At 62.5% G+C, this 13,594-nt stretch overlaps 1 protein-coding gene and 1 long non-coding RNA gene across 2 annotated transcripts; one reads left to right on the top strand and one right to left on the bottom strand.

Annotated features, from left to right (window-relative positions):
- Window positions 1–1,340: 1,340 nt before the first annotated feature.
- Window positions 1,341–6,232, bottom strand: LOC115525056. The gene is made up of 5 exons (XR_003972290.2): window positions 6,119–6,232; window positions 5,089–5,690; window positions 4,025–4,214; window positions 3,647–3,864; window positions 1,341–3,261 (listed from the first exon to the last, which is right to left on the bottom strand). It is a non-coding gene; the product is annotated as an uncharacterized LOC115525056 (long non-coding RNA).
- On the top strand, window positions 3,499–13,168 carry ANO9 (anoctamin 9). Its single transcript, XM_032594957.1, has 23 exons — window positions 3,499–3,570; window positions 3,653–3,778; window positions 3,959–4,104; window positions 4,938–4,984; window positions 5,112–5,170; window positions 5,254–5,327; window positions 5,579–5,713; window positions 5,824–5,920; window positions 6,110–6,170; window positions 6,280–6,362; window positions 6,483–6,587; window positions 6,663–6,824; window positions 6,913–6,949; window positions 7,167–7,278; window positions 9,774–9,831; window positions 9,945–10,042; window positions 10,195–10,334; window positions 10,452–10,604; window positions 11,359–11,506; window positions 12,076–12,177; window positions 12,259–12,352; window positions 12,471–12,583; window positions 12,690–13,168. Exons 1-23 carry the CDS (start codon window positions 3,547–3,549, stop codon window positions 12,715–12,717), a joined length of 2,202 nt encoding a protein of 733 aa, XP_032450848.1. The 5' UTR covers window positions 3,499–3,546; the 3' UTR covers window positions 12,718–13,168.
- Window positions 13,169–13,594: the final 426 nt, after the last annotated feature.

Here is a 13,594-nt window from a genome sequence, read left to right as displayed (position 1 = left end):
TGCCCATGGGGCCCAGGCAGAGGTGTGCTGTGACCCCAGGGTGAGATGTGCCACGGAGAGTGAGGGGCGGTCCAAACGTATTCCTTGTGCAGCTGGGGTGTCACCCGTGCGTGCTCCATGTGGCCCACCTGATCAGGAGCTGGGTGGCAGTCCCACCTGCACAGCAGTGTCCTCAGTCTCACTGGTGACCTAGAGGCCAAACTGGGAAGGACTGCCCCAGCTCTAACTGTTCGTGTCCTGCGCTGTCGGGGCGGGAATGTCTCCCAGGAGTTGTGGCGTCTCCAGAAGTTTCCTCGTTTGGAGCCACTCTGGCCCGTGTTACGCCGTGGGCCCTGGCCCACTAGGTGTGCGGCTCGCCGGGGGTGGAAGCTGGAAGGACTAAAGGGAGAACAATATGGGTCTCCGAGCCTGCACCCCTCATCTGTGCAGGGACTTGCCTGGGGTCTGCACACGGCCGAGGCCAAGTGTGTGGGGACAGCCCCTGTCTCTGCCCTGGGGGCCCGGGGGCCTGATGGGCACACACAGCTTCCTGGAGGTGGAGCTTGCTGGAGGTGGGGGCGACTTCACACAAGTCCAGTCCCCACGTGTGAAGGCCTGTCACCCCGGAGGACAGACGGACCGATGGACAGCCTCGTCCTGGAGGCCGTGGCTGTGGCTGTGGCCCACACAAGGGACTTGCATCCAGCGAGTGACCTCAGGGACGGTGAGCCCAGAGTACATGGGGAGCAGATTCTCAGAACCTGGTCCCTGTCTGGCCGTGGGGAGGAGGACGGCCAAATGGGAGGGGGGACCCTGACCTGACTGCCCCCGTGGGTGCCTGCCCATTGTCGGGGGTGACCAGGCAGTGACCTGGGGGGGAGGGGGGTCTCTGTCCAGTGGCGGGAATCAGATCCCCACTGTCACTGAGGTCAAGCACATGAGGTCCTGTCGGTGCCCGGGTCATCGTCCAACACGGCACTTGCTGAGCCTGTGGTGGGCGAGTCACAGAACCCGAGGCTGATGACCTGGATGTCCCTGCTCCCATCCAGTTGAGACTTTACTCTCTTCCCCGAGACAGAGGCACGTCAGCCCAGGGGCTCTCCCCGTCCCTGCAATTCTGTGAACGGCAGGTTTCTCCTCTGGCCCAAGACGGGACAGGAGTTTCAGACACTGTAAGCCACATCCGAGCGCTAGAGGCTTGTTGTCTGTGTTAGCCCAGGCTTCTGAGATGGACACAGGGAGAGTGGGCCCGACCCGGGTCCCACCCTGGGGCTAGTAGTTCCTGGTGTTCCTGGGTGGGGTTGCAGGTTTTGAAACCAATAAAAAACAGATACCCAGTTAAATTGAATTTTACACGGAAACTTTCTTTTTAGGTATAAGTGTGTCCCATGCAGTAACTGGGACATACTTATACTACAAAGCATCTGTTGTCTGTCTCGGATTCAACTGGGACTGGGCAGCCTGCATTCTTCCTGACAGCCCTTCAGGGCGGACCGGCTGGAGCAGTCCAGGGAGGCTTTCTGAAGGAGGCAGGTCTTGAGCTGGGTGGAAAGTGGTTGTGGCAGGGAAGGGGTAGGAGGTGGGCGGACCAGCAGGGGGAAGGAGGCCTGGCAGCGGGCAGGATAGAGAGGAGGGTGTGATGTGGTGCCAGACGGCCACGGCCCACACTGAGCTCGTAAGCCAGGAGAAGGGCGGCAGGGGTGGTGGGCTGGCAGGAGGCCATGGCAAGAGCCCAGCAGGAGCGAGGTGGGTGCTCTGTGGGCCCAGCCCCCAGGGCGTCCCCCGCACCCTCATCCCTGGGACGCTGCAGGGTCCCTGCGCCTCCCCGGAGAGCTGCCGGCTGGGAAGCACGCTTAGCGCCACACTGGGGTGCAGGGCGCGTCCTGCGGCCAGGCCGGAAGAGGTGGGCAGTCTTGCCTGAGGGCGCACAGGGTTGGCAACCCAGGCCCTGGGCTCCAAGGCCAAGGTCCCCTCCACATCTCAGCCTGGAGCTCCCCCCTTGGGACCCACTGTGACTGTCTGCCCTCGTCGCCCGCCTCCCGCACCTCCACTCCCTCGGCTGCCCGGCCCCGCGGCGAAAGGGCCCAGGTCTGCCTCGCGGCCTGCTGTCCGTCTGCTCATGAGGAGTGAGGCCTGAGCCCGCCCCCTCCCCACCTGTGCACGTTTAGCGCCTCTGTAAAGATTCCTGAGGGGTATAGAGACAGCACGAGGCTTCTCAGCGCCCCTCGCCCTGCTGCCCCGATGCCACAGCCCCGTGGCTGAGGATCTGGCCAGAGCCTAGAGCCCGACACGGGCACCTGCACTCCGATGTCACCAGCTGCCCCACTTGCGTCCTTCCTGTTCCCGGGTCCTTGCAGGATCCCACGTGGCACTTATCCTCACGTCTCCTTGGGCACCTCCCGTCTGTGACGTTCCCTCTCTCCCTCCTTGTCCCTGGCCATCCGGCTTTGAGTCTGCTCAGGCTCTGGAGAAAGTCTGCTGTTTTCTCAAGCTGACCCAGGACTCCGCGTTTTGTGGGGGGGGGGGTCCCTAACAGCTAACCCATACCACTGTGACCTAGACCTTCATCATGTAGGGTGGGGGCCGCCGCTGGGCTCCTCTCCTTCCCCTTCCCACGCGTCCTTTCTCGGCCGGGAAGGCTGGAGCACACTCACAAGGGGGAGCACCGAGGGAGGGAGAGAGAAGGCCCCGTGCTGTCCATAAATGCCGCCACAGTAACGGGGGCCCAGGAGGGGCCCCGGGGGCTGTGCACTCGTCCGCCTCCTCCTTGAGGTTCTGCCCCTGACTTATGATCCGTCCGTCTGGACGTGCCTGCAGCACGTACCTCTGGGGCTTCTCATCGACTTTGTCTGAGCTCAGAGCCGTGTCACGTTGGTCCCCAGGGCTCCGTGTGTCGCAGCCCGTTCACGTCTCTGCTGCGTGATTGTCCACCGTGCGTGGGATAACTTCATCCAGCCACCTGCTGGTGGGAACTCGGGCTATCGCCACAATTCCTGTATGCAATATGCTACCGGAACCATCCTGTGCAGGGGTAGGTGGCCCGGCTGTACAGTCTAGGATGTTCAGCTTTGTTTCGCAATTCGTGCGCGGGGAATCTGTTCGAGGCGGTCGGGCCACTGAAACGCCCGTAACCCAGTGGGTAGAGGGGATGCCTCCGGTGACCTGACCCGTGTTTCCCTGGCCGTCTAGAGTTCCCGCGTCTTCCTCTTCTGCGAAACCCCTCTCTGCTGCTTGTCTTTTCTCAAGGATTTGAGGAGCTGTTTGAGGAGCTGCTTCATCACCCTACATGATGAAGGTCTACGTTTTTGAACAGACCTTTGCCGGAGGCCCCGACGCCTCTCCAGCCATCCTTGCTCCTTGTGGTCCCAGCCCCGCTTGCAGCTTCCCCCTCGTCCGCTCATTTTCCTGCACCCCTGCTTTACGTGTTGCCCCGTGCTGCCCCCTCGGTGCCGAGGCGCCCCGGCCGGGAGGGCTCTCCCCGCAGGAATGAGCCCCACCCTCCTCTACTCCCAGGCTGAGGAGAGCCTCCGGATCCTGGTGGGGACCGAAGGAGACAGCCTCCCGCTGATGGAGATCAACGTCGCCGGGGAGGTGAGTCCCCTGGTGAGGGGAGATGGGTCCCACCCATCCCCGGGCCCTGGGCCGGCCCCAGCCTCGCGCCTCCTACCTCCAGACCGAGGCCTCCGAGCAGTGGGATTACGTCCTCGTGGCTGACCGCCGCACCCAGAGAAACCCCAGGCAGGCCTGCCGGCAGCGACGGTTCCTGGAGGAGCTCAGGACAAAGGGCTTCCATTACAAGGTGTGCTGGCTGAGCGCCTGGCTTGGTGTGGGGCACAGGGGACAAGTGTGTCCCGGGGGCCCGGAGACACGGCTGGGGCCTCGTGCCTGAGGTGGAAGGGACAGGCCGGTGTCAAACAAGGACGAAGGGGATGCTTTCCAAAGTGGAGCGGAGGTCCCCAAGCGCCCTCCCGCCCCCCAGAGGATGGAGGACGGCGAGAAGGTGTTCTTCGGGGTCCGAGCCGACAGCAGGATCTTTGATCTGTACCGCACGCTCCTCATGGAGCCTGAGGGTCCTGCCGCCAGAGTGCAGCCTGCCAGGCCAGCCCCCATCCCAGCCGCCACCAGGTGAGAGGCTGGCCCAGAACGCCGTGGACCTGGTCCGGTCAGGATTCCAGGCGTGGTCTCGTGCCAGAGGTCCCAGGGGCCGGGCTCCGTGACTCGGTGTCCGCGTCTGTCTGTGATAAGGGACAATTCAGTTCTTGCTTCTAGGAGAGTTCTGGAGGTTACGTGTGTTCCCCGAAGGGACGGCGGGATTTGGACCGGCCGGGAGGACCCTCCCAGCCAGCCCTCCCCCCACCCCCGCCGACCTGGGATGTGGGTCCCCACCTCCCCTCTCCAGACCAGCCGCGCCCCCCCGGACCTCTCTCCTCAGCCTCCCAGGCCTCCCGGCCTCTTCTCTGCAAGCATCTCCTTCCCCTGCTGAGACTCCACCTTCCACACCACTCTACCCTCGCTCCCCATATCCCTCCTCCGTCTCCTGCCTCTCTGAGCCTCAGTCTCCCCGTATGCAAAATGGCTCACGGGGTGCGAGGGGGATTTGTGCATGTAAAGGCGTAGAGTGTGCTCTGAATGTGCGGGGGCTCCAGGTGGGAGGTGTGATTGGAGGCGGGGAGGGGGGGTCCAGGCCCAGTATCTGGGAGGGAACGATGCAGGCCTGAGCCCTGGGAGGGGTCCTGGGAGGGGAGGGCCTACCCTGAGAGAGCCCCATCCTGGAGCCGTGGGGCACAGGCCACAGGAGGACTTAAGAGGTGGGGGTCGGGCTCCCAGGTGAGTCCTAGATTCTGGGCTCTGGTCAGGCAATCAAGGCAGGCAGGCTGGAGGCTCCACTAGGGACACAGAAGGGCCTGGGACCTGGCCAGACAGAGGATGGGGTCCCCTGAGGAGCTCTTGTGTTCCAGAATCCGAATTGTCAACTTTGTACTGAACAGCAAGACAGCAGCTGGTGGTAAGGATGGGGTGGGCAGGTGGCCTGTGCAGCGCCCCACCCCCGCCCCAGGAGGGGTGTCGATGTGGGGAGAGCAGGGCAGGGTCCCCCCTCACTCCTCTGACCTGACACTCCCTGTGACCTCCAGACACGTTAGAGGATTTGGTGAAGAATGGGGTCTTTGAGACCAGATTCGCCCTGCACAAGGTGAGGGGTGGGCCAGGGCTGGGAGAAGTCCTGAGGGTGGGACTGGAGGCAGGGAGCCCTCGCTGTCTGTCACCTGTGCCCAGGGGGAGGACGACCTGAAGAAGAAATGGGCCCGGTGGAGAAACATGGTGCACAAGCAGCCGATTGATGACATCAGGTGACACTGCCTCAGACAAATCACCTGCGCCCCCCCAGACACACCCGTGGCCCCACAGACACATGCATGTGCCCACCGACACGCCCAAGATCCCCAGACACACCCGTGTCCACGGCAGACAGTTGTGTCTGTGCTCCTGGGTGGGACACAGCAGTCTGGTCTCCCCATGTGGCACCTGGACCCCAGCACTGGCCTGTGGGGTCACATCCGGGGGTGGGGAGGGGCGGCCTGACGGGGCAGCCTCCCCACAGGGACTACTTTGGCGAGAAGGTGGCCCTGTACTTCGCCTGGCTGGGCTGGTACACATACATGCTGGTGCCCGCTGCGGTGGCCGGCCTCGTCATCTTCCTGAGCGGCTTCTCCCTGTTCAACGCCAGTCAGATCAGGTGGGGATGGGAGGCCTGGGGCGCGGGGAGGGGGGGGGACAGGACCCCTCAGGGACCCCTCCTCCCCGAGTCAGGGGAGAGCCGCCACCAGCCCATCCCTGCGCCCTCAGCAAGGAGATCTGTGAGGCGGACGACATCCTGCTGTGTCCTCGCGGGGACCATGGCCGCAAGTACCAACGGCTCTCGGACACCTGCATGTTTGCCAAGGTATGCGGCTCCGGGGGTTCTGCTCCCCCCCACCCGGGGGTCCCCTCCGGCCTGTCCTCTCCCAGCCGGGGGTCCCCTCCGGCCATCCTCTCCCATGAGCAGGGCGGAAGGTCTGCCCCTGCAGAGCCGTGGCGTGGGGGGCGGCAGGCCACAGAAGGCTGTCCCCAGCCTGGCTGCCGATCTCCCCAGCTCACTCACCTCTTCGACAACGAGGGCACCGTGCTCTTTGCCATCTTCATGGCTCTGTGGGGTGAGTCGCTGGGGCGCTGGGAGGGAGGTGGGGGGGCGGCCTGAGCCCCGGGGCCACTCCCCGCCCCCTGCCACCACCCCAGCCCTGCCCCCTCTTCCCCCACCCTCAGCCACGGTGTTCCTGGAGATCTGGAAGCGGCAACGAGCCCGAGTGGTCCTGCACTGGGATCTGTATGGGTGGGACGAGGACCAGGTGAGCGGCCGGCCGTGCAGGGCTCTTTCCAGCGCCCCGTGCGGCCCCCACAGCGCGTGGGACGCGGGTGTCCCCGTGTGGCAGGCCGTCCCCCGACTGAGTGTTGCGTTCCCTCCACAGGAGGAAATGGCACTTGAGCTCATTAACTGCCCTGATTACAAGCTCCGGCCACACCAGCACTCCTACCTGAGAAGCACGGCCATCCTCACTCTGTGTCTCTTGATGGTACTCCTGGGGGGCCTGCCGGGGGGGGCTGGAGACCTGGGCTGGCGACAGCCCTCCTGAGGACCCTCCCCGCAGATCTGCCTCATGATCGGCATGGCCCACGTCCTGGTGGTCTACCGCGTCCTGGCCGCCGCCCTCTTCAACTCCGCCCTGCTCTTCCAGGAAGAGCAGGTGACCACGGCCGTGGTGGTGACCGGGGCCCTGGTCCACTACGTGGCCATCCTCATCATGACCAAGGTGGCTGCAGGGGGAGCGGACAGAGGGAGGGCGGGGCGGGGGTCTCCACCGAGGCCCCAAGTGAGCCGTCTGGTCTCCCGTCCTGCAGGTCAACAAGCGTGTGGCCCTCAAGCTCTGTGACTTCGGTGAGAGAGGAGGCGTCCGGCGCCTCTCTGGCCTTGGGGGGAGGGGTGCGCGGGGGAGGGACAGGACCCTTCGGGGCTGGGAGCCTGGGTCCCTGGATCCTCTGTGTCTCCGCCGCCTCTCACAGCTGGCAGACAGGTGAGGGCTGGCGGTGTCTCTGAGTTGTCGGGAGAGGGACAGGTTGGGGACGGGAGAGGGACAGCCCCCGTCTCATTCTAGAGAAGCCCAGGACGTTCTCAGAGCGCGAGAGCAAGTTCACCGTCAAGTTCTTCACTCTGCAGTTCTTTGCCCACTTCTCCTCCCTCGTCTACATCGCCTTCATCCTGGGCAGGTAGGGGCGGCCCCTCCCACCGCCTGCCTTCAACTCTTTTCCCTTTAAAGGAAATACCTGCTCATCTTAATTTTTAAAACGGTTTGTGCTCAGAGCAGTTGGAGCCCAATGTAAAACCACGTGCAAGAGCCCACGGTGAACCCCCGGCTCTCTGCTCCCTGCCCTCGAGGTGACCCTGTAACCGTTCGGTGGGTCTTTCCAGAACTTTTTACACATTGAAGTACCCACACATATACACCTGTGGACATACACTGCTCTCTCCTGTAAATAATCCTATCTTCTCTTTACGCTGAAAACATACTATGGGCACCTCCCACATCCGCATGGATGCTGAGGCCTCATTTTTAAAACCACGCTATGAGCGCTATTTTGTGGAACGTGCTGGAATTTGTTTTCTCAGTTCAGCTGGTGGGCGTTCGGCTCATCTCCAATGTTTGAGCTTCATAAAGCTGCATCCCGCGTAAGACACACGCACCCCCCATTCCCTTTCCTTCTGGCAAAACGGACATGTTTTCGGTTCAACCAACATACACTTTTTTGTCTCTTCTGAAAAAAATAGTTGCTTCACCTGTTCTGTGTGTTTAAATAGCACAAGACACAAACATATTGCCAATTGGTTCCAAACTCCAGCAGAACTTACAAAACCAACCCAAACCACACCAACTCCTCCAAGTACGTTCAAAGACATCAGGCGGTGCCTAGACCTGGGCCGTCCTTGGAGATGCCCCCGCCTAGGGGCCTGCCCCTCCCCTTGCGGCTGTGTGTGCTCACGCTGGGTCCAGGGAGCCCCTGTGGTCTGCCGTGTGGGACCCCAGGTTTCCCAGGCTTCCTGAGCAAGGGTCCGTAGGAAATCGCAGGCCCCTACTGCTGGAGGCAGACCTCTCCCTGCTCTAACCTCGGCTACGCTGGCTTCTGAAATCTCTCAGCAGACTGTCTTGGTGGGTGTTTTCACTGGACGGGCTTGAGCGGTTCGCCTCTCTCCTCTGCCTCGTCCACGGCGATCTCTGTCCAGGATCATCTCCACCTCCACACAAGTCTCCTGCCCTATTCCTTTCCAGGAGTGCTCTCAGCAGTGCGCCCGATGTCTGGGCCTCCCTGCTCCTGCCTCTCCCCTCCCCAGGCCTGCCGGCCCTTCCCTGGATGCCCACTTCTCCTCTTCTCCCGACCTCGAAACATGCCAACGCCCCGGTATCTGTCCTCATGACCTGACGTCATCTAGACGCATCAGTGAGGCCCGCGTTCCTGTCTCCAGCACAGATCTCTCCCTGAAGTCCAGACTCACGGGTCCGGCTGCCTCTCGTTCCCCCTCAGATGCCCCGGCGGCACGACGGCCTTACCGCCCGCTTGTCCACGCCGTCCCTCCTGCGCCCAGAGCCCTGGTCCCCGCACATTCCCCACCTTCCCTCTGGCCCCACGCTCTCTTTGCTGCAGTCTCTCTTACGGGACCGCAGCCCCCTGAGGGGTCTTTGCCGAGTGGGCAACCACAGCAGGCTTGGCCTGTAGAATCGACCTCAGTCAAATGGACAGAAATGACCAGGCATTTGCTGGGCCCGGAGCCTCGGGTCCTCCAGTCGCGAGTGGCTTTCATACATCTTGTGTCTTTGGACACAGACGCCATTCCTTTTGTTTGGAAATGGGACCTTCTGAACGGACCGCCTAATTGCTTTTGCTTTTTTTCCTCCCGTTTTTGCTCCAGCTTCTGGGAGTTCTTCTCGGCACTGTTTCCCAACACTTTGATCGAATGTTTTACTTCTGTACACGCACTTCCCCTCAGGGCCCTCCTTTGGACAGTTCCTTCACAGCCTCCTTCTCATGCCCCCTGACCCCATGGCTTTTCTTGTCTGAGGAGCTTCCTCTTTTTTCCCCTTCTGCTCTGCGATTCCTTCTATGCTTTCCACGTTTCTTTTACTCTTTTACTCTTTCCCTAATGGTCTCCGATTTGGATGTTAGCGGCCTCCTTAGATGTCCTCCTTAGATGTTCTTGGCCCCCGTCCATCAGTGAGAAAGGCGCGTGCCAGTGGCTGTGCTCTGGGCCACACCTCTCCCGCGAGGGGCTTTTGCTCTGTCAGTCCCTGCATCCTGCCTGGTGGCAGAAGGAAGCTTGTCAGTGTTGCCGGGAGCTCAGTGGGGGAGAGACAGTATGGGGGTCTCAGTATGCAGTGGTCCAGTCCCCTAGAAGCGAGACTCTGTCTTCCTGACTGTTGGCCAGGAACCTGATTTTTGGTTTAATGCAGTTTGTATTTTTTTTTATCATGTAAGGTAAAGGAGGTGATTTTAAGCACAAAGTAATCCTGTGTGCACGGTTTCAATGGGGAGAAACTGAGGCCACTCCTAACAGGTCTTGTCAAGCACCTGTCTGCGCCTGGGATGGCCGGGCTGCTTGTGTGTGTGTGTGAGTGCGTGTGGAGGGATGTGTGTGGATGTGGGCAGGTCCCCCACCCCCACCCCATCAGAAGCAAGGTCTGCCCCTCCTCTAGCCTAACTGTCCTTCCTAGGATCAATGGTCACCCCGGGAAGTCTGTGCGCCTGGCGGGGCTGTGGAGGCTGGAGGAGGTCAGTCTGTCCGGTACACTTTGTCATGCTGTCCCTGAGCACCACCCCCCACAGCCCTGCGTCCCCATACCTGACCTCCCATCCCCACCCCTGACCCCCCCATCCCCCCACAGTGCCATCTCAGTGGCTGCATGATGGACCTGTTCCTGCAGATGGCCATTATCATGGGTCTGAAACAAACACTCAGCAACTGCATGGAGTACCTGGGCCCGTGAGGACCTCCCTCCTTCCCTAGGGCCCTCTCGCTTCCCCCCCACCCCAGGGAGCCCCCCCCATCTCCACATCTCCCAGAGCCAGCAGTCCCAAAGGGTCCTCAGCCCCCAGTTCCCCTCCCTGTTCCCCACTTGTTCTCATCACCCCCAGGTGGCTGGCCCACAAGTGTCGCTTAATACGGGTCAAGCTGGGCCACGCATCCGAGGACCCTGAGCTCAGGGACTGGCGGCGCAACTACCTCCTGAACCCAGTCAACACCTTCAGCCTGTTTGATGAGTTCATGGAGATGAGTACGTGGGGTGGAGTTGGGGGCCTGACCGCGAGTCTCAGGGGCAGGTACTGGGGGACTGGCCGAGGGGGCGGGTGGCGCGCCCCACGGCACAAGGGGACATCTCCACACCCCCCAGTGATCCAGTACGGCTTCACGACCATCTTCGTGGCGGCCTTCCCGCTCGCCCCGCTGCTGGCGCTCTTCAGCAACCTCGTGGAGATCCGCCTGGACGCCATCAAGATGGTCAGGCTGCAGCGGCGCCTGGTGCCCCGCAAGGCCAAGGACATCGGTCAGGGGCCCGACTCGGTGGCGAGGAGCACGGGCGCTCCAGCCAGGGGCGGGGTGGCGAGGGGTGCCGGGACCAGGTGGTGCCCTCGAAATGATCCCAAGATAAGCCCCCTCCCCCCAGCCCTTCCCCAGGTTCTGCCTAGGCTGAGAGCTGGCCTTGGAGAGTGGTGCTCAGGCCCCGGGAAGAGGCGGGGCTGGTGTGCACCCGCAGGCCCCTGCCTCCCTCCCAGAGGAGGATCCCTCCCGGGGGGGGGGGGGGCCCAGGCAGAGGAGCTGGGCTCTGAGAGCCCGGAGCTGAGGGAGGGAGGGGTCCAGCACCTGGGGGCAGGGGCTAAGAGGTGGCCTCCGTCACCTAGACTGTCCTTGCCGAGATGGCCAGGTATCAGGGAAGAGCAGAGGGGACTGGGTGCTGGGTGTGGGCAGAGGGAGAGGTGGGGGGGGGAGAGGCCCCACTCTAGGGCCCAGGTTAAGGTGTTCTGACCCGGGAGTGGGGCAAGCTTGGGGCAGCTGAGGGGTTCAGGCAGAAGATGGGGGCCAGGGGGGACCTGAGCCCCTCCTGGTCTATGTCCGCCACGGCCCAGGTTTTCCTCGTCAGTGAATGCTGCCCACTGAGCAGAGGCATGGGCAGAGGTGACAAGGCCCCATGACCATCCAAGCTCCCAGCCTTGGGGGACCATGGGTGGAGGTGGGGCGGGCAGTGACAGAGGATCAGGGTTTGAGGAAGCAGACTGCTTCACCCCACTGCTGTGGCCCAGGGACCTGGCTGCAGGTGCTGGAGACCATCGGCGTGCTGGCGGTCATTGCCAACGGAATGGTCATCGCCTTCACATCGGAGTTCATCCCCCGAGTTGTGTACAAGTACCACTACGGCCCGTGCCGAAAGGGGGCCGACCCTGCAGTCGAGTAAGGGGGCGCCAGGGGAGCCTCAAACTGTCCCGAGACGCCTGGGAAAACTGGCCCAACCACAGCCCAGCCCTAGGGGAGCGCAGGGGAAGGGCTTGATGTGGCCAGTGTTGTCTGTGGTTGTCATGAATCCGGGCCTGAGGGGGGTCCTGCCCTCCCATGACAATCTGCCAGGAACCCCCATGGGGGAATTAAGGTCCCAGCAGGAGCTGTTTTCTGAGCAGCCACCACCACAATGACTCCCTCCCAAAAGTCAGACCCTCTGGGGTCTGCTCCACAGAAGAGGGCCGAACAGGGGACCACTGCTCCTACAGATGGGGTTTGCAGGGGTCTCCCTCCAGGAGGCTCCCCTTGGTTTTTGCCACGGAAGGCAGGGGGGGCCCTCTGAGTCCCTTCAGTCACCCCCAGAGGCCCCTCTCCCACGCAGAGAAATGAAGGGGGTTCCGTGCTGTGCTCCACCCTGACAGCCCCCGCCACACAGGGATTAGCTCCAGGAAAGCACCCTGGAAGCCAGGAGAGGCCACGCTCTGCAGCCCACACCTGCCTCTGCCCTTCTCTCCCTCCCCCAGCTGCCTCACAGGTTACATCAACCACAGTCTGTCCGTGTTCCACACCAAGGACTTCCAGGACCCCATCCGGATAGAGGGCTCAGAGAACGTGACTGAGTGCAGGTCTGGATTCCCCCAGCCCCCGTGAGCAACCTCTGAATTCCTGCCCTCGGCCCCCTGACCTCAGGTGCTTCCGCCCGCCAGGTACCGGGACTATCGCAACGCTCAGGACTACAACTTATCCGAGCAGTTCTGGGTCCTCCTGGCCATCCGCCTGGTCTTCCTTATCCTGTTTGAGGTGGGCCAGAACCGGGGGAGGGGCCCCACAATGGAGGCGGCTCTCTCCAGCCCTTCTCCCTGGCCCCCCAGCCCCTAAAATGCCTGCTCAGCCCTTGTCCCGTCCCCCCCACGTCCAGCACGTGGCCTTGTGCATCAAGCTCATTGCCGCCTGGTTCGTGCCCGATGTCCCCCAGTCGGTAAAGAACAAGGTTCTGGAAGACAAGTACCGGACGCTCCGGGAAAAGATACGGTATGGGAGGCTGAGGCCAGGCGGGGGTGGGCCGGCTCGAGGTAGGGCCTCACCCCGAACCCCAACACTTCGCCCTGATCCCCAACAATCCCGGTCCTGCCTCCAGCTCCAGCCGCAAGAGCACAGATGTGTAGGAGACCCAGAGCTGGCCAAGAAGACTGGTGCCCGGAGCTGGTACTCAGAGCCACCACCACCTACCCCCCCCCCCCCACCGCTTATGTGTGGGGTCCCGGGAGGCCGGTGTATACGCGGGGTCTTGGAGGGCCTGCGTGCATTTGAGGTGTTGGTGAGCAGCACTCTGTGGTCTAGGAGGCCTGTTTCACGTGCTAGGGCTCAGGCTTGGTACAGCCCTGACTTGAACTCCGACTGACCCCTGCCACCCACAGAACTGGGGTGGGGGGGGTGCTTCTCAGCGGTCAGAACACAGGAAAACCAGCCCAGTCTCCTGAGCCTCTCTCTGACTTGTGGGACCCATATCCTACCCCCCCCCCCAATTCTGGCTGGTCAGGGGGCCCTGACCCCACCTCTCTGGCTCTCCTCAGCCTGAAGAACTTTCTATAATAAAATAAAAACTTCTTCATGTCAATTCTGGGCCTCTTGTGGATTGCGTCTGTCCTCAGGGCTAGATGGGAAATTCTCCCAGATGGAGCAAAGTCTGGAATGTGGTAGCCTCCTGGTCCTCCTCTGGTTTTCCGTGGGTTTCCAAGCGAGCAGCGCCGCGTTGAGATCCTACCGTCCCTGCACGGGAGGGTCAGGGGCAGGCTTCCCGGAGGAAGAGCTGGGGAGGAGGGGCAGAACCAGAACGGTGCCCCTGGGGACAGTGGAAACTCTGAGGAGTCCCCCAGGTCCAAGACTCTGCCGGCTGGTTGGGCCGGTTCGCCCTCTGCCCCCAGGCTGCGTGGCTGCAGTTCCGAGGCTTCCCGGCGCCTGAGAGCAGGACGGTCTTAAGCGCCGGACTTGGGCGCAAAGCGGGACTCTCGGGTCCGCCCTCAGGCCCTGGCTGCTGGGCGG

Source organism: Lynx canadensis, chromosome D1 (genome assembly GCF_007474595.2).
Source record: "Lynx canadensis isolate LIC74 chromosome D1, mLynCan4.pri.v2, whole genome shotgun sequence".
Taxonomy (NCBI): domain Eukaryota; kingdom Metazoa; phylum Chordata; class Mammalia; order Carnivora; family Felidae; genus Lynx; species Lynx canadensis.
Note: the sequence above shows the minus strand (reverse complement) of the source record. Positions and strands in the feature narration are given on the sequence as shown.